Source organism: Scyliorhinus torazame, chromosome 10 (genome assembly GCF_047496885.1).
Source record: "Scyliorhinus torazame isolate Kashiwa2021f chromosome 10, sScyTor2.1, whole genome shotgun sequence".
Taxonomy (NCBI): domain Eukaryota; kingdom Metazoa; phylum Chordata; class Chondrichthyes; order Carcharhiniformes; family Scyliorhinidae; genus Scyliorhinus; species Scyliorhinus torazame.
In genome coordinates, this window is record NC_092716.1 from 56,174,072 (window position 1) to 56,194,223 (window position 20,152).

Here is a 20,152-nt window from a genome sequence, read left to right on the forward strand (position 1 = left end):
TCCCCTGGCACAAGTTGTGGCAGGAGTCAGTGCCAAGTCACTTTCCAGGTCTGTCCCTGTACCTGCCGGGAGCTATGCTTAGTTCTGTGCCTCCAAAGGAATACCCTCGTCTGCCTCATGTCAGGCTGGACTTGGTGTAAATTATTCCAGCGAGGCGTCACACTGGCGCGGTGTCGAGATTTGGTGAAGGGTGAAGATGTGGAGTATCTTGATAATGATGTGCTAATTGTTCACAGGCTCACATCGAGCAATTCGCACTATCCACTGGCGAGGGGAGGGGGGAGATAAGATTCCAAAAGCCAATCACGCCGGAATCACGTTTTTCGTCTCTCTCTGGACGGAGAGGGCTCAAAATCACCTCAACAGTATTTATTTGGCTAGTCCAGTTCAAATTCTGGTCAATGGTAACCCCCAGAATGTTGATAGTGGGGGATTCAGCAATGATAATGCCATTGAATGTCAAGGGGCAATGATTTGATTCTCTCTTGGTGGAGGTGATCACTGCCTGACACAAAGGTTACTTGCCATTTGTCAATCCAAGGCTGCATATTGTCCAGGTCTTGCTGCATTTAAATGTGGACTGCTTCATTGTCTGAGGAGTCGCAAATGGTGCTGAAAATTGTGCAATCATCAGTGAACATCCCCACTTCGGCCCTTATGTTAGAAGGGAGGTAATATGATGTAGCAGCTAAAGATGGTTGGACCGAGGACACAAACCTGAGGAACTTCTGCAGTGGTGTCTTGGAACTGAGATGATTGTCCTCCAACTTTGTGATAGTTATGACTCCAACTCGTGGATAGTTGCCTACGCCCTGCCCCCGATTCCCATTTACTCCAGTTTAGCTCGGGCTCCTTGGTGCTATACTCAAATCAAATGCTGCCTTTATGTCAAGGGCAGTCACTCTCACCTCACCTTTGGAGTTCAACTGTTTTCTCCATGTTTGAGCCAAGGCTGCAATGTGGTCAGGAGCTGAGTGACCCTGGCGGAACCCAAACTGTGCATCAGTAAGTAGATTATTGTGAAGCAAGTACCACTTGATAGCACTGTTGATGACCCTTTCCATTTACAGATGATCGAAAATGGGCTGATTGGTCGGGTTAGAATTGTCATGAATTTTGTCCCTTGCCGGGCAGATGCCAGTGGTGTCACTATACCAGAACAGCCTTTCCTACGTATCCTGTTATTCCTCTTTCCGCCAAGTACCTGATTACGAGCCTCATTATGTTCTTGTTCAACATTCACTCATGCACCTTATAGGAATAGTTAATAGGATCATAAAATATCTACAGTGCAGAAGGTGGTCATTCGGCCCATCGAGTCTGCATTGACCTTCCAAAGGAGCACCCTATCCAGGCCCACTCCCGCACTTTATCCCCATAACTCCACCTAACCTTTGGAAACAAAGGGACAATTTATCATGGCCAATCCACCTAACCTTCACATCTTTGGACTGTGGGAGGAAACCAGACCAACCGGAGGGAACCCATGCAGACACTGGGAGAATGTGCAGACTCCGCACAGACAGTCACCCAAGGTCAGAATTGAACTTGGGTCCCTGATGCTTTGAGGCAGCAGTGCTAACCACTCTGCCACCATGTTGCTCACCAACTGCATTGGAAATTCCTCCTGAGCATTTTACTGCACCACCCACCCCATCAGCTCTTCACTCAAAGGCTCCAGCTTGCCCACTTCAAATGGGGGCAAATGAGTATTAATCCTGGGACCTTTTACATCATTATATACAGTCCAGATTGAATTTTTAAATTAAAAGTAACTAAAATACTTAATTAGTACAATGATTATTTAAATTGAGATATAATTTACAATTTTTATGTCTGTGGTATTCCAGATTTTTATTTTACTTAGACCCATATTAAATGACTTAGTTGAGTATTGCTGAAAGAAAGAGACATGCTGTCAAAGCTTTTTGTCATGTACTCATCAGGAAAACTTGCAAGGTTACCAATTGTAAAGGAAACAACTATTTATACAACATGAGAGGAGACTGCTGATTAGTTGCCAAGTAGACTCTGATTGGTAGAAGCATTGCCATGGAGAATGCACCAGGAAACATTTAATTGGCAAGCGACTATTCAAATTCAAACCAGACAGGTCGACTCTGGTTGATAAAAGCATTGCCATGGCGAATGAACCAGGGAATAGCAGAACCCAAATGTTTGTTTAGTTAAAAAAAGTTGCAATGTGTGGACATGCTCCTTCTGTCTTCAAAGAACAGGGATCACTTCATTATCAGTACATTTGGAAATGAACACTGGCACAACCTTGGGTCTGGTACAGTTGTGGAGAAATTTGATAGATATCTTACATACGGAGATATAAACATATAAACATAATAATCAGGAGTAGGCCACTCAGCCTCTCGAGCTATCTCCTCCATTTAACAAGATCATGGTTGATCTGATTGTAACTGGAACTGATTATAACTTCAACTCCACCTTCCTCTTATCCCCTGTAACCTTTCAACCCCTTGTCCAAGAATCTATCCACTTCTGCCTTAAAAATATTCCAAAGCTCGGCTTCCACTGCCTTTTCAGCAAGAGAATTCCAAAGAACTTCAACCCTCTGAAGGAAAATATTTCTCCCCATCTCTGTCTTAAATGAGTGAATCCTTATTTTTAAACAGTGATTTTTTGTTCTAGATTTTACTACAAGGGGAAACTTTAATAAGGACACGGAGAGCCCACACCAAGTAAAATAAAGAACTTTGATTTAGTTAAAATTACAGGATATACACGTCCCAGTAGATCCCTACTGAGTCTCTCTCGCTGGTCGGTGCCTTACTGTCCGACATATACATTGCTAAATGGAGTTCCCCCACACCTCAGAGGGGGGCCTAGGGGTCCGCGAGAGGCACGGGGAAGATAACCATTCCCACCCTGTGAGTCCCGTGTAGGATATTACAGAAAAATCCTCTCCACATTCACCCTGCCAAGACCCCTCAGGGTCTTGTATGTTCCAATCAAGTCACCTCTTACTCTTCTAAACTCCAGTGGATGCAATCCGAATGGTCCAACCCTTCCTCACAAGACAAACTGCCCAATTCTGGTGTTAGTCTAGTAAACATTCTCTGAACTGCTTCCAATTACATCTTTCCTTATATAAGGAGACCAATACTGTACACAATACTCCAGATCTCACCGATGCCCGACATAACTGAAGCATAACCTCCCTACTTTGATATTCAATACCCACCACAATAAACAATAACAAACCATCAACTTTCCCATTTACATTCTGTACCTGTATACTAACCCTCTGCAATTCATGCACGGGGACACCTAGATCCCTCTACATCTCAGAGCTCTGCAATCGCTCACCATTTAGACAATATGCTTCTTTTTTACCTTTCCTGCCAAAATGCCGAAGTACCACATGTTCAGATAGTTGTAACAGTAATCATTTTTGTTCAGAATGACTGAAGCACATTAATCTCACTACCTTTAATCCTTTGAGGCTGCAGTGTTGCTTTCTGGCCACTTAACATTTCACTGGAAGAATCTACAAGTAACAATGGAACCCTTTTTGATTTCTCTTTTACGGTCTTGCAAGGGAATGCAATGACATCAATGCTTTGTGCTGATCTCATGATCTCAGCTCATCACATCACACTAGAATTGTTTATGAGTGCTCTTTTTTCTAATGTGAAAACAAGGTCATAGAAAATCCAAGCTTTCTTTGTTAATTCGAAAGGTTGTATTAAATGCTTAACCCTACAGGAAACCCAACTTAAAAGCCTTCACTTTCATTAGAAGCTACAGCACAAATGAATGACGATTTAAAAGAAATGTGAAATTAGGTAAATGCTTTTGTAAACAGCACTTTGATCAAGGGCATTTTACACTATGGCCATTTTGTTAATGGATGACTCAGAAAGGCAACAATTGATCTGAAATATTTTCATTCCGAATCACAAACCAAAAGGAATCCTACCAATTATGTTTGATAGAAGCTATTCCGTGTCATCTTGTATTGTTTATTCATTTGCTCTGCTACACTTTTCTTTCTTAGCAATTCAAAGCGGACTTACAAGTGATAAGTTGCAAATTGGACCACTACCCAGGAACTAGCCAGCATTCTTCATGGGCATTTAAACAACGGCATTAAGTACTGTAGGCATCTCTGGAATGTGCAGTCTGGATGTTACTGTTCTAACAATTTCTTTGTCAAGACTTTTCTTTAAACTGGTAATATATTAATCCAACTCGGAAAACATTGTATGGGGATTGTTTGCCAGTTTAACACAGAACTGAACAAAAGTGATCAATTGAACTCATGCATTTTGTTACCCTACCATTGCCTCCTCTTTGTTCAGGCAATGTTTTCTTTATTTTGTGATCAGAGCGATCTGTAAGTCCTAATTAGGTCTCCTGGGTTGGAATTACATTTTGTTTGGCTAAAAACGCTCAGTAAAATATTTTCAATGAGAGCTGCTGCCTCTGTGTACCATCACCAACGTTGCCATTAATGGAGGTTTTCTCATCAACGACAGAATAGTTATTAATTGGAATAGAATGCTGTCACAGTGACAGGAAACACATCTGCAGTTATGTATTTTACACCAAAATTCAAACAGGCAAAGTGAAATGTGCCACTATTCGGGAGACATAAACAGAAGAGCAACAGACAGGATTACCATAAGAGGGGGCGAGCAGGTGGAATTGGCAGGACTTGGTACACCTCAGGGAGCAAGACCTGCCACTAGTCTATTACAGAATGACATGGATGGTGAGAATTCTATACGACAGACCATCCCAGACCATCCCCTGCATTGTGCCACCCCTCAGCAGTGGAAATGGAAGCATGGTAGAAGAATGTAGTAATTGGGGAAAATGCGGAAAGGCAAACATTTGAATCCGAATACTGGAGGTAAATCTAGCCCTTGACCAGAGCACAGAATTAGCAAAAGCAAATCAGTAGCTTGACTTACATCTTACCTGACCTTTGTGTCCAGTGAAGTTAACGAAAAGACAATGGTGCATGGCGACAGACAGCCCATTCGCTATTATCCCTTTTGCACTTTCACTGAAAACCAATTTTACCCCTGGTAACTTTGATTTCATAATGCAAAGGATAGTTTTCCCTTTGTCAATTTTGCCAGAACATTGTGGTACAAAACATGTCAAATATTGAAATGTCTTATATTGCACCACCGTTACAAGCCTCTTCATTCATGATCACACAATTGGTAAAGAAAACACAACATAAAAATCACATACGGTTAACTGGAAAGCTGCAATGTATTCACCATGTTCACCCCGTTACGTCCCTATCAGTCTCTATGTATTCCTCTGTTTATAGCAGCATCTTGACATAGATTTCATATTCGGTTTAGTCCCTGATTTAGATCATTATTTTGAGTTAAAGAAAATATATCTGCCAATTAATTTGTCATATTTTTGAACTGTAATCCAAATAGATATTGGATTAAAGAAAATATACCTAAAATTTATATTACGAATTATAAATGTTGCCTGTTGTAAATATACAAGAATCCAATATCTCTGAAAACCAAATAGAAATCGGAACATTTATTGCACTCAAGAGAAACACATGCACATCTCATAATATTCTTCAAGAAATTCACATCCCAACCTTGAGAGATAATTGGCAATCAGTGTATTTATTTTAAATCGCAAGAGAAAGGACAAGGACCAAGAAGTAAGCAAAATAATCAAGGGAGACAATTCACTTCCATGGTGGGCCCAGGCAAGTGAAGAAGTGTTGAAATCAAATTTAAAATGTCTGAGTCCACCGACAGTGTGCCAGCGGTTGACAAATTGTAATTATCTTAATACCGTTGTCAGTGGGAAAATGTTAAGCTTTAGACTTTCTGAACAAACTTTTGGTCGAGGACAACCCATGGGTAAAAATCTTTACCAGCTTGATAACTTTGAGGAGTTTAAAATGTAATATGAAAACTGTAATTGAGAAAAGCATTCTTACGTTACCTGAAGAAGAAGGAGAAGATGGGTTTGGACTATCTTCTTGTGTACTTCCTGTCACGGAGAAGCCACCTGCAGTTGTGTTATCCTCAATTATATTAGATGATCCAGGTGTCGTTGACCTGCTAACTGACTGTGAATCTTGGTCACTTCCAGACCCACGTCGCTCATCCAAAACAGCCTGGACACCTTCATCTCCAGGCTTCTTACCCTTCTTATGCACTCTGGAGTGGACAACAACTTGATGGTAGGTTCGAAATACTCTGCCACAGTCTGGGCATTCAGTCGGTTTTTCTTTCATAGTTCCATGATTCTGTCCTAATCCGGAGATTTTAAATTCCAGATCTTGACTCATTCCTTGTGCCATGAATTCTCTGCCTCCCAGTAAATCATCTTTACCCGAACCGTCATTCGGGTTACCCCTTTTCGTGCCATCTGGTTTCTGCTTTGATTTATCCCCAGCCACAGAAACAAACTCTCCTTTCTTCTTGTCAAAGTTGACGCCTGCACTGGTCAGGTTCTCTTCCTGACCAGGATGCAGGTGCTTTTTTGGCAGCACAGCCTGCTCCATTGCCATTCCTCTTGTCACCAGCTGCCAGGCCTGGTAGCTGTTCACTGGATCAAACTCTGCCACCCGGGCTACTGCCTGCAAACGTTCCATGCAACTAGCCTTTAAAGGAGGTGCCAAGGTCAGACATCCCAGTAAGGAACGTTTTTCTCCTTCCACTACACCGCGGGTTGTGTTACTCATGGGCACTAATAGCTTCCCAAGCATTTCCTTTTCCTTCCGCACAATTTCGGCTTTACTATAATGAAGCTGACTTTGTTCATTTAAACTCAACTTATCAGGTGATAAAAAGCCACTCTGTAAACAAGATACATATGCTGAATAGACATTCGAGTGGGAATCTTGCACCATATTATTTAGAGTCACAGGCACCTCTGGGTCACTTTGAGTTGTGTTCTTTACAGCTAATTTGTTAAGATGCACCTTCATGTGGTTTTTGAGAAACCATGGCTCCTTGAATCGTCTTCCACAGATTTGACAGCTATGTTCAAAAGAATCCTTGTGCTTTCGCATGTGACCTTTCAGGAACCAGGCCTGGCTGAAGACCTGACTACAGACTTCACAACGAAATTCATTGCTAGGTTGCTCTCCATTCCCACTTGACCCTTGACCTGGAACTGACTCAGCTGTTATGTGTGCTTTCTCCACATGGCTGATCAGGTCTTCCTCCTGAGAGGCAGCAAATTCACAAAGGGTGCACTTGTAAGGTTTGTGCAGTATTCGAATATGACGATCCAGCTCCTCACGTTTCTTAAACTTCCCCTTGCAAAAGGTGCACCTGAATCCCACAATAGCAGCTGCTGGTTCTTCCTGTGCACCCGTAGGCTTGGGACTAGAGATTGTATTAGAAACATCTGAACTACTCTGACTGGCTGGTAAAGGCAAGCTGCTGGAACTAACAACAGCCTGATGCTGCTTCCCATCAGCTCTTGGCTGGCCTAAGCCACTTTTCATCTGCTTGTCTCTTAGGATGGCCCTTTCTTCCAGCTCATGTAGAAGCCTATTTTCTTCCCTGACCCTTCCACGACCTTTCCCAAGATTCCCAAGTTTGTGAGTGCGAAGATGAATCTTCAAGTTACCTTTCTGAGCTGCCCTGTGATCACAGTAAGGACATTTGAATGGTTTTTCTCCAGTGTGAGTGCGCATATGGAGTGATAAAATGCTGTTAAACCGAAAGCGCTTACCACATATAGGGCATGGGTACTTTCTGGATTTTTTTGCATCATCTTCTGTGCCATTCATCTGTGAAATTATGCCAAGGTTCTGTCCATTTAAGAAGTGCTGTAAGTCAACTCTCCCATTCAGACCCAAGTTAGTGTCAATGTCTGTATTTAGCTGATTTGCGAGCATGGCCATTTGGTTGCTGATTGGCTGGTTAGCCACAGTCATGTGATGCTTTTCCTCCAGTGAAATTGCTGCTTTCTCCTCAGGCATTTGTCTGGTCTGAAGTTCGGGGAAGGCATGTCCCAATTGTGTTGTCAACTGATGCAGCTTCTGCGTTATTGGATACTGGCCATTTAGAACCGGTTTGTTGAGCTGGACATCAGCTTCAGGCACTGCTGAAGATACACCAAGGCACAAACTTGCTTCCTCCATTCCTAATATCGAAAACAAAAGGTTTATGTTAAACAATTAGAGCAACTTAACATAAACACAAAAAAAATGTTACTGCACAAAATTGCAATTTTATTTCAATACAATAAAACTTTGATCTAACATTTTCCTGGCTTCGCAGCTCCATTTCTGGCTTCTAACAATATAGAACAATGAACACCTTTTACACCAATTTCACAAAACACAGATAAAACTTCCTGGCCTTAATTTCAAGCCATCAAATGAAAAATATTCAATTACGCTTCTGTAACTTCGAGTTTAACATTTGATTTCCTCCTTATTATTCTCTTGATTATTAACATTTGCAATTCTGAATAATCGATGAGCAACACTGAAATTACTCCCTGTTCCTGCATCTACTTTATCCAATTTTGTACCTTTATCATGCTGAGCTAAAATGGCCTGAGATGTTTACCCTTTAATATGTTTGCAGCTTAAGGTTATTTTTTTTCAGAGCCATGCAACACCATCTTATACGCATAACATTAAAATGAGAAATGACTGAGTTGTCTTTTAGAACATATTTCTATAGTGAAGTTAGGTTTCCGACTAAAAATTAAAGGTGGTTTTGTTCTGGTTAACTAGCATCTTTCAAAGCTCATTATTTTGGTGTTGTGCATTTGGCTGCTACAACACACGATTATACTGTCATCATAAAAAGCCATGAGTATTTGCAACTAAGCTTCAAAAAAGATATCTTAAATTTAAGAACTTCAAATATCAAAACTAAGATCACAAATGTTTAATAACACACAAACATTTTACTTTTCTATGTTACACACATAGTTTGGCATATTTCAAGGCATTGGCAAAATCATTTGGAACATGCACTCATACCTCTTTTTAAATGGAGCACATCCTCATTTGGATGATATAACACGTCTCAGTTACATATGTAAGGACACAATTAGCTGCCACACAGAAAGTTAAAAGAACACTGCGTATTTTGAACTTCTTCTCCCCTATTCTGCTGTTTTAATACTGTCAGCCAGACCACTTTTGGATGAAATATTTGCTCCCGCACCACTTTGGTAGCAAAATCAAAATTCCATCAAACTATTGGGTGTGACCAAGTCCTTACACAACCCTGCTCTGAACAGTTTGGTGCACCTTAAAACAAGGCTCAGAATATACTAAAGACTGGAAATATTATTACTGCAGTCGGACAACCGATATTATGATAAACCTCTGTCGGGGTCATTAAGCAGCTGAAAACATTTCAGCAAAAATAGACCAAGGATTTAAACTTGCATATTAGCCCAGAGGGTTGGGATACTGAACAAGGACATTTTATTATTTGCCTGCTAAAATCAACATTGCGAATGTTTTGATGTTTAAAATAACAGTGAACCACAAATATGCATCATCTCTATGAAGTTTACTCTGTTGTGCAATATATAGCATTAAATAAGGTTCAAAGTGTTATGATTTAATTGGTTATGCTGAAGCTATACTAGGCAATCCTAGTTTGAAATAATAAAAAAACAAGAGTCTGAAGTGCTAAGTTTAATACAACTGTGCGTTGGGCATTAATCCCGCTACAGCTCCTGCTTCAGATAAAATCCCACATAGCTAGCATACTATTCCGAAGATCAAATATTGTTCCAACAAAAATGCTGTATGAATTGAATATTAAAAATCTGCTCTCTTCCACACCTCATAGCCCCATTCCTCCATGCAGTTGGGGAGATGGACATATGGGCTGCCAACATTAGCACAGCTCTGTCATATTGCCAGCTTAATGCAAGAGTACTAAGACGTGATGAACAGTGTCAGTTTTCTCACCTAGTGGCCTGGCTAACAACTGATAAAACCTACCACATATGCTGGTTACTGGGTTTCAGTGTCAGCAACAATTGGAGCATGAACTTACGGAGCAGCATTTGAGCATCTAGTTTTGGTAGCTGACCATCCAATATATATTTCCCTAATCACAGTCAAATTCATTTGCTTGAAATAAATTTCTGAAATGCTGTTTTTAATCATATTATTTGGAATTTTCCAAACCAGAGGGAAAAATCTAGTAATGTAAATAGATGACTAACATTCAGTGGTTCAGATGAATCCTTATCCTGATTTCACAAAGCACTGAGTAAAAAGTTCAGAAACGTGAACTTGCATGACCATTGAATATTTAAAATAGTGTTACGTTAAAATGAGAAGCATTTTTCAGCAAACATTTGCAAGAAGACTCTGAATGACTCACCGCAATTTAAACTGGTGCGGCATAAAATCTGTACAGACCCTGGCAATAAAGATTGATTATATAATTTTTTTTCATTATAATGTTATCTGTTATGAATCTGTGATTAGAGATTACAGCAATATATTACAGCAAATCATACCTGACAGTTAACCCTTTGAGAACCAAAGCACGTTTTAGGTTTCTTTCGTTCTGCTATGGTTTTCTAAAGGTTGCCCTTTTCTCCTAATTTGTCCCTTTCACTGAATGTATCAACTTTTTGCTGTTTCTGCAGAGGCTGATAATCATTAGTACCTCATCTCAGTGAGCATTATTAATTTGGCAGGAAATTATTCAACCATGGCCGAGGGCAAGAGGGAAGGGGTAGCAGGAATTGGGGGATATCGGACTAGACTCTGGATACCGAACTTGGCAGAGCTTTATATAATGTGGACGGGGCTGGGATTCGGAAGTCCCAGGCCCATTTCTGACAGTCACCATTTTTACCAGTGTAGCCACCGGTAATGGAGATCCGCAAAGACTACAGGGAAATTCAGTCAACACAGGCAAAACAAGCAGGTGCAAAGTTTCCTGTGTATCAGAACTTACAGAAACCCAGACAGCACTGAAACTAACAGCCATCTACATATTAATGAGCGATCCCCGGCAACAATTGGAAACATTTAGTAAAACAAGGCCAAGCCAGACTCCTCGGCGCCAGCAGGAGCCAAGACAAAGGAAGGGTATTGGATACTTAGGGATCACCCAGCGATCAGGGAACAGCTCTAGTCTTGGAGAAATTGATTCAAGTGATCATAACGTAGTCCAATCACTTGGAACCAGGTACGGGGTCCACCCAAAAGGGCGTGAAGCCCCTGGGGACTATAAAATAGAATCCCCAAGTTCAATTTGTCCTTCTTGGCCGGGTCACTCAGCAGCCCTTCTTTGGCAGCAACTCGAAACAACCCTTGATCGTGACCGGCCTAGTCGCTGCATCAACCAAGTAAGTCTCCAGTCGACGCACGCTACGAGATAGGCGCTCTTAGCTACCAGTCCATACCAGCTTTGAAGCCTGCAGACTCAGAACCTGAACGACAGTCCATTTGTTCCCCTGACCTGGTGGGTCAGTTCCAAAACTAAGTATAGGCCTTTTAGTGTTAGAAATAGTCTAGTAAGTAGAGTTTTATGCATGAGTCGTGATTGACTGTGTATAATAAATGTGCTTTGATTTGAAACTTACTAACTGGTGTATTGAGTTATTGATCAGTACTTGAACTTGAACCTCATGGTGGTATCATAAAGATACCTGGCGACTCTAGAGCAAAGGTTATAAAACAGAGCAAATTGAACCAACCAAAAGTTAGCAACATATTACTGGCGAACTCTCACGGGACTCGACTTAGAAGTGGCCTCCCCACTCCGAGAGAACCCAAAATTTGAATTGAGAATCCAATTGGGAACAGAAACATTCACAAGTGTTCAAGCAGTTCTGATCAATCCTCATAATTCGTAAGCGTGCTAATGCATGCGTAACTAACAGGGCTATAAGGTAACATTGATAGATTTTGTTGCGAAAAAATGTCGGGAGTTTGTATTCCAGAAAATAGCGAACGCCGTACCCCTGTTTACAGCACCGCCTTATTACCCCTCATTCCAAATTTTAAAAGAGCATTCAGAGAGGGAAAATGGCAATGAAGGCAATGGAATGCCTCATGAGCCCTCAAGAATTCGTGGTCGCAGCGACCAGAAGCAGCGTAGGACAGTGTCCCATTTGGGAAAATAGATCAGGAAATATCTCAAAGGGAAGGGATGGCCCCTTTGGAGTGAATTCTGTGATAATGAGGAAACAGGTCCCGGGAGTATAGGACATACTTGGTGGGAGAACCTGAGCGAAATCCAACAGAAGAGCTTAGGGAAAGCTCGCAAGCCGATGGCAATCGTGTCCTGTCTGGCACAATTGTGAGGCACAGAGGAGGTCGTTCGGATGCTCCGCAAAGAGATAGAAGAGAGACATCGAATGAGCAAGGTCGATGTTAGTGAGATCGAGAGAGAGAATATAGAGTTAAGAAGGAAGTTGGCAGCAAAGGACGGAGAGGTGGATGATGCCAAGTGGGCACACCAGTCTTGTCTAGCGCATCTGAGCAGCTTCCAAACCCAGTATGAAAAGGCCTATCAGGACACGCAACATGCAGTCTTGGTAAGAGAAGAGACAGAGAAACAGGTAGAGGCATTGCAAAGGCAGTGCAGCGACCTAAAAGCAGCGTTATGAGCACTCCATGCTGCCACCACGGAGCACAGACAAAGCTCACTGGATCATGCAAAATGCCGGAAGCAGATTGCGGAACTGCAGTCTTTGCTTTCAGTACAAAATGGGTTTCAGAGCACCTTTGGATCCCAATTAGATGAAGAAGACGGCCCTGATTGGCAAGAACTAAACAAAACCGCGCATAGATATGTTCAAGGAACATGTGCGCAAGGAAAGCCCCAAAAGAGAAAAGCACCCCAACCCCCCACAGAGCAGATAGATCAGGCACCCATGAACCCAGTAACTACCCACCGCACAGTCACATCGGACGGAGACGCGGTATTCCTTTACACCACCCCCTTAACCGTGACCCAATTACGGGATACGTGCAAAAAGATCACACCATTCCTCCCCACCTCAGACACCCACCACTTCTTTGCTAGAGTGAAGCAGCAGGCGACCATATACGGCTTGGATGAGCGTGAGCAAGTGAAGCTCACAGTTTTAAGCTGAGACCCTTCAGTTGTAGCAGCCCTTCCCGACCCACAGAATGTCGGAGGAGGCACCCTTGCAGAGATGCACACGGCGATCCTAGACGCGATCGGTTATAACAGAGGTGACCCAGTAGAAGGCCTGAATAAGTGCAGGCAGAAGAAAACAGAACACCCCACAGCATTTGCTAGACGCCTGTGGATCCATTTTACAGCCGTTTTCGGAAACTTAGACCGCGCCCATTTGTCCCCAGATGATATGGCCAAATGGGCCCGCACCCTTATCTCCCATGCCACAGGGGCAGGACAAAAAGCTTGTACCAACTATGACCCCTCGGAAGAAGCGCACAACGGAAAGTGGGTTTTAAAAAGGTTGTCCCGCCCCTGGGAGCAATCTGTCCACAACAAACCCGCAATTAGAAAACCTGAAGAACAGCAGGCAGAGGCAGACATCCAAGCAGTTAGAGCGCACCAGAACCCCGCACGGGTGAACAAAGGCAGGAACAACCCCCCACAGAAACCACAGGAGTGTTACAACTGTGGACAATTAGGTCACTTTGCACGAGAGTGCAATGCCCCACGAAAGCCACAGAGAGCCTAGCAGGCAGGCACTCTGAATAGAAACACGACAAAGCCCATACATAGTGTAGGCACTCGTTCAGACCAGGCAGACATGAACAGAACTGGCTGACTGTGTTCGGGCTCCCCCACTTGGGTCTGCGACACCCTTTGGGAGAGGTCCGGCTGACCAGTAGTTGCAGCGAAAGTACGGGGACAGCCGATCGAACTTCTCTGGGACACAGGAGGGTCCCGCACCACAATTAATTCCTCCACCATGTTCCAAAAAGACACGTGGTCCACGACAGCCACAATCACCCTCAGCGGCTTCACAGGCCACTCACAGCAGGGACACATCACAGCCCCTGTACCCATTCAAATTGGCAATATTACAACAAGACAACCCATAGTTTTGGTCGATCTGCCCCACACAGCAGAACACATTTGGGCATTGATTTCATCAACTCCCACAACCTGTCCTTTGACCCAGTAAATCAATGTGTCTGGAAAATGACAAAGTCAGCAAGAGCCCCCGCAACACTCACAGTAGGTGAGTATGCTAACAAGATTAGCGCAGTCGACAAATTTTGGTTTGACCCGACCACGATTAGCACAGACAAAGAGGTTAGGGCAGTTCTGCAAAAGAACAGGACCGCATTTGCAAGTCATAAGCATGACTGTGGCAGGATGGCTGGTTCGGTCCAAATTACAGGACCTGACCATAGACCCCAAAAGCAATATGGGTTTCCCCAAGAGGCAGAGGGAGAAATCTTAAAAGTTATCGATAGCTTATTAGAGCAGGGCCTACCTAGATCAGTAGCCTTTACTAATAATGCCCCGATTTGGCCAGTGAGAAAGCTCGATGGATCATGGCGACTGACCATCGATTACCGGGAACTCAACAAAGTCACCCCCGCAGCAGCCCCCACGTTAGCCACAGGTCCCACGACCATGCTCAAACAGGGACTCAACTCACGATATTTTACGGTTTTGGACATCAGTAACGGATTCTGGTCCATTCCATTGGCAAAAGCGTGCCAGTACAAATTTGCCTTCACTTTTAAAGGTCAGCAGTACAGGTGGACATGCCTTCCACAAGGATTCCACAACTCCCCCTCCATTTTCCACCGACAGCTGACAAATGGTTTATCAAAGTTTTCTCGCCCCGAATGTCTGGTCCAGTATGTAGACGACCGATTACTGCAGACAGACACCAAGGCAGAGCACATCGAGCTTCTGTCCAAACTCTCGGAACTTCTACAGCAAATTGGATGCAAAGTGAACCCCAGAAAGGCCCAAATTTTGGAAAACAAAGTGGTATATTTGGGAACGATTATCACGAATGGTAAACGCGAGGTCGAGCATAAAAGAATTGACTCGATTGTCAAATTGCCCCTTCCCCAGAATGTTTCAGCCCTCCGGTCATTTTTAGGACTGGTTGGCAACTGCCGAAACCATATTGACGGTTTCGCCACCAAAGTAGCACCCCTCTCGGAACTCCTAAAGAAAGGAGCCTCTTGGGAATGGCTTCCGCAGCACACGGATGCTGTAGATGTTTGAAGCATGCACTCATTGCAGCCCCCGCACTACAGGTTCCAGACCCGCTTTCCCCCTATGCTATAGAAATAGCTAGCACAGATCATACCCTTTTGGCCGTGCTCTTCCAGGAACGGCACGAACAGTTAAGACCCGTGCCTTACGCCTCCAGAATTTTAGATCCTGTGGCGCAGGGATTTTCGCCCTGTGAAAGGCACCTGCTAGCAGTTTTCTGGGCAGTTCAATACTTCTCATCTATCACCGGACTAAACCCCATCACAATCCTCACGGAACATGCCCCTACCCAACTTTTATGAGACGGACGACTTAAGGACGGTACAGTAAGCCAGATCAGAGCAGCCAGATGGACCCTTCTTTTGCAGGGACGGGACATCACTGTGAAAAGGACCAAGACCCACACTTTCCTAGCCGACAACCTTCAGTACCCAGGCACCCCCCACGAATGTGAAAACATCTCACTGCACCACAACACAGACCCCAAAACGATAGGTAGTTCACCCCAGAGCCCCCAGCACACAGACACGTGCGCACCCTTGAGAATATATGTGGATGGTTCTTCCACCATATTTAACGGGAAGCGCGTTACAGGATGCGGCATCTATGTTGAGGACGCGCAGGGACACGCCCTAGAAGAAATCTCGTTAAAACTGCCAGGACACTTAGGCGCGCAGGCAGCAGAACTAGCAGCCATTGCATACATTGTGGATCACCCAGATTCCTTCCCCAGCCCAGCAGACATATACTCAGGCAGCCTCTATGTCTGTAACAGCCTCACAGAATTCCTACCCCTGTGGAAAGCAAGAGGATTTGTTTCCGCGGACGGAAAACCCCTCCCTTCAGTCCCATTGCTCCGCCACATTTTAGACAGAGCACAGGACAGGATATTTGGAATTGTTAAAGTTCGAAGTCACCACCGTTCCTCCCCACCTGGAAATGTAAAAGCCGACGCACTGGCTAAAGCAGGTTCCAGGCATGGATATTTTTGGACACCCCCCCTGAAAGTGCCACAGTGAATGCAGTTCAGATCTCACAGACAGATATCGAGGATTTAGTGCAGGCCCAGAAGTAAGATAGCAATCTCAGGGAGATTTTGAAAGGAAAATTTACAGCCCCGTACGATAGGTTCAAAAATGCACTGACCACACATGACGGTGTGATCCTAAAAGACACCCTTTATGTGGTTCCTGAACAGGACAGGAATCAGCTTATTTGTTTGTTCCATGATAGTCATGGGCATCAGGGAATTGACCCCACTACAGCCCGCTTCAAGCAGCTCTGTTGGTGGCTAAATTTAAAGGAAGACATCACGCACTATGTGGAAAAGTGCCTTATCTGTGCCCAAAACAATCCAGACAGATACGCAAAGAAAGCTCAGCTTAGCCACACCCGCCCCGTGAATGGCCCCTGGACTAACCTCCAGATTGATTTTATAGGACCATTGCTCCCTTGCAGGAATGGTTACAAGTATGTCTTAGTCGTTATAGACACAATTACAAAATGGGGAGAAGCATTCCCAGCTAGAACGAACACGGCAAAGACCACCGCAAAGATTTTAATCCACCACATCTTTACGAGATGGGGACTCCCCCGCAGCATTGAATCCGACCAAGGTTCCCATTTTACGGGACGTGTCATGAAGAACGTCCACACGATATTTGGCATTACCAAAAATTCCACATCGCATACCACCCCCAGTCAAGTGGTATCGTGGAGCGAATGAATCGGACCCTAAAAGCAACCCTCAGGAAAATGGTCCAACAAAACAACACCACTTGGGATTCAGTCCTCCCTTTTGCACTAATGTTTTTACATAACACTGTTTCGACATCCACAGGATACACCCCACACACTCTCATGACGGGACGCCCCATGAAAGGCACAGAATTTTTATTAGAACTTGACTTGACCAGCCCCGAAGTGACGGCCCTCACACACGAGAACGCAGTGAGACAATTAGTCGAAAATGTAAAAACGGCTCAGCTAGCAGCCGCAGTAAAATTAGGCACCAGGAAGAAACAGAACAAGGCGTGTTTCGACAAGACAGTGCATGCAACTGAGTTTGAGGTAGGACAGCAGGTCATGCTCTCCATTTACAACCCCAGCACGTTCCTGCCACTGAAGTATTCGGGTCCGTACTCCGTTGCGGAAAAAATATGCCCCTCCGTTTATAAAATCATGTACCCCAACGGGAAGACTGCGTGGTTTCATATGAACCAGCTCAAGGCATATGGCTCGCAGTCTAACCACACACACCGCGTCATGCTCGATGCAGCAGACCAGGCCCCGCCCACAGCCAACATATCCCTACCCTCCCCTACCATATCCACCCCACCCACGGACTCGCCCTCGACTCCACCCCCGAACTCTAGACTCTGCCCCGGAATGCCCACAGACAGCAGCAGCAGCGACAGCGACTGTGACTCAGACAATAGTCACAGCACGCCTCCCTACTATCCCCATGCAACAGGCCCCACACCCAGCGAATCTGAACACGATTCGAGTGATCCCTTCCTGATCACATTCCTTAACTAACCTCCCCAAAGACCACTGCCCTACGATGACGACCCCGACTCCACTTCCACTGAATTAGACACGACTTTTTGGCACCCTGACAATTCGTACAGGCTCGTCCGAAACGACGAGGTGGACCCTAAGTCACACCATGCAGCTTTAGCAACCCTCATCCATTCCAGAGTTTGGCATCCGGGAGAAGAGGATGACATTGAGTCTGACTCCCAAAACGAGAACCCCTTTGCAGCCCTGTTCGCAACTGATAACTGAGGTGTCCAGGTGATGTTTTAAAGGAACCGCTTGGGAGAAACGGTGTCCTTTCTGATGGAACCGGCATGATATTCGTGGCATGTTTGTTTGTTTAGGTTTGCCTAATGTTCTTTGTTTCAGTTTAAACTGCTTCCACGGCCACACGCCATATTTGTCGGCAGAAACCTGTGAAAACTTGCCAGCACGCTTATCGGCAGAAACCGCTGAGAACTTCCCAGACCCCCGTTGATAACTGCTCTTTTGGTTCGACGGTAGAACCTTTACAGCAACCCCCCATGATGACTACATTTTTGCCCGTTCTTGCCGGTTGCTCAGGCAGTGGAGAAACGGCATTGGTCCCCGCCCTGCCTGAGGACCCCCCCTCGGGTCAGCTATGCTCGGGTAGAGCACACACGGCATTGATCACTGTCCTACCCGGGGATTCCATCCAAATCTTACCCGTCGCGGCCCATACGCACCTCATTTCGGCACTCCTGGTTCAAAAAGTTTTGTTTTGTTTTCGAGCAACCCTTACATTGCCATCCCTATGCTATTTACATCCTCAAAGATTTGGATGGTAAATCGCACAGCCTGCGAGACGGCTCGCACTGTTTCAGTATTTTTAAGTGTGTCTTGCCCTGAAATTCGATTTTAAAAATAAATAAAATAAAAATGATGGAGTCACAGATAGTGACCAATTATAAAGGGAAATTGGCACTAAAAGACAGACATGCTAACGTACAAGATCTTAAACAAGATAGTAACACAAACTATGCTTGATCCACAGAATTCCAGAAGCTCCAGGAAGAGAGAATAGACGAAAAGGAAAGAAGAGAACAATGAAGACGGCATACGTGTTTTTCGTTATAATGTGTATTCTGTTGCGCGCGAATGCGAACCCCCTGACCCCAACCCCCCTGGCCGTCAATGATTCACTTCCCCATAGCACCCAGAGCCCAGTGACAAGTAACAATACACCATCATGGTGTGATCGGCTTATAACATGGTACTCCCTTTCCTACATAATTGAATCCCTTCTAGCATTAGCGATATTCTGCAGCATCGTGCAGACTATCCGCATGAGGAAATGGCGAAGGAGAGCCTACCGCTCTCGCACCCCGTTATACAGAATAAGATCCCCTATTTTCGGTTATCACCAAGACCCTGAACCCCTTGGTCTACAATATAGAACATTTGTGTTGCATCTTTTGTAAATAAAGAAATGTGTTTCATTTACAACGGAAATATTGTACACCTCTGTGCTTGACTGCCAAGCCAGAGGAAAAATGTGAATGCTGATATTATTTTTTGTATTGTTAGGAAGTTACTATAATTGGATGTTTAAGTGAGTGTAGTTTATGAGAGATAGTTAGAGGTACCGTTTTTTGTTGTTGTAATGCATGTCCCTATTATGACATAGCGCCACTTAGAATTGTTAGTTAAAATTTTGTGCATAGTTATGGTCATTGTACAGGCCATGGAAGAGTGCTCGCTGGGTCAGGGAATGAAGACAACGCTTCGCGTTAGGGATCACATGGAGTGAGTGTAGCCACCTGGGTTGGCCACTTCCCAACTTTAAAATGGAGATCCGCAAAGACTACAGGGAAAGTCAGTCAACACAGGTAAAACAAGCAGGTGCAAAGTTTCCTGTGTATCAGAACTTACAGAAACCCAGACAGCACTGAAACTAACAGCCATCTACATATTAATGAGCGATCCCCGGGAACAATTGGAAACATTTAGTAAAACAAGGCCAAGCCAGACTCCTCGGCGCCAGCAGGAGCCAAGACAAAGGACGGCCCTGCGATCAGGGAACAGCTCCAGTATTGGAAAAATCGATCCAAGTGATCAGAACGTAGTCCAATCACTTGGAACCAGGTACGGGGTCCGCCCAAAAGGGCGTGAAGCCCCTGGGGACTATAAAATAGAATCCCCAAGTTCAATTTGTCCTTCTTGGCTGGGTTACTCAGCAGCCCTTCTTTGGCAGGGTCACACAGCAACTCGAAACAACCCTTGATCGTGACCGCCTAGTCGCTGCATCAACCAAGTAAGTCTCCAGTCAACACACGCTATGAGATCGGTGCTCTTAGGTACCAGTCCATACCAGCTTTGAATCCTGCAGACTCAGAACCTGAACGACAGGCCATTTGTTCCCCTGACCTGGTGGGTCAGTTCCAAAGCTAAGTATAGGCCTTTTAGTGTTAGAGATAGTC

At 44.4% G+C, this 20,152-nt stretch overlaps 1 protein-coding gene across 9 annotated transcripts in view; it reads right to left on the reverse strand.

Annotated features, from left to right (window-relative positions):
- Positions 1 to 20,152, reverse strand: part of znf536 (zinc finger protein 536) — a 783,894-nt gene that overhangs the window by 443,277 nt on the left and 320,465 nt on the right. For all 9 annotated transcript variants that reach the window (XM_072518138.1, XM_072518143.1, XM_072518141.1 and 6 more), the window contains one exon: positions 5,971 to 8,130. In XM_072518138.1, the coding sequence (XP_072374239.1) occupies positions 5,971 to 8,130 (2,160 nt within the window). The remainder of the gene's footprint in view (positions 1 to 5,970; positions 8,131 to 20,152) is intronic.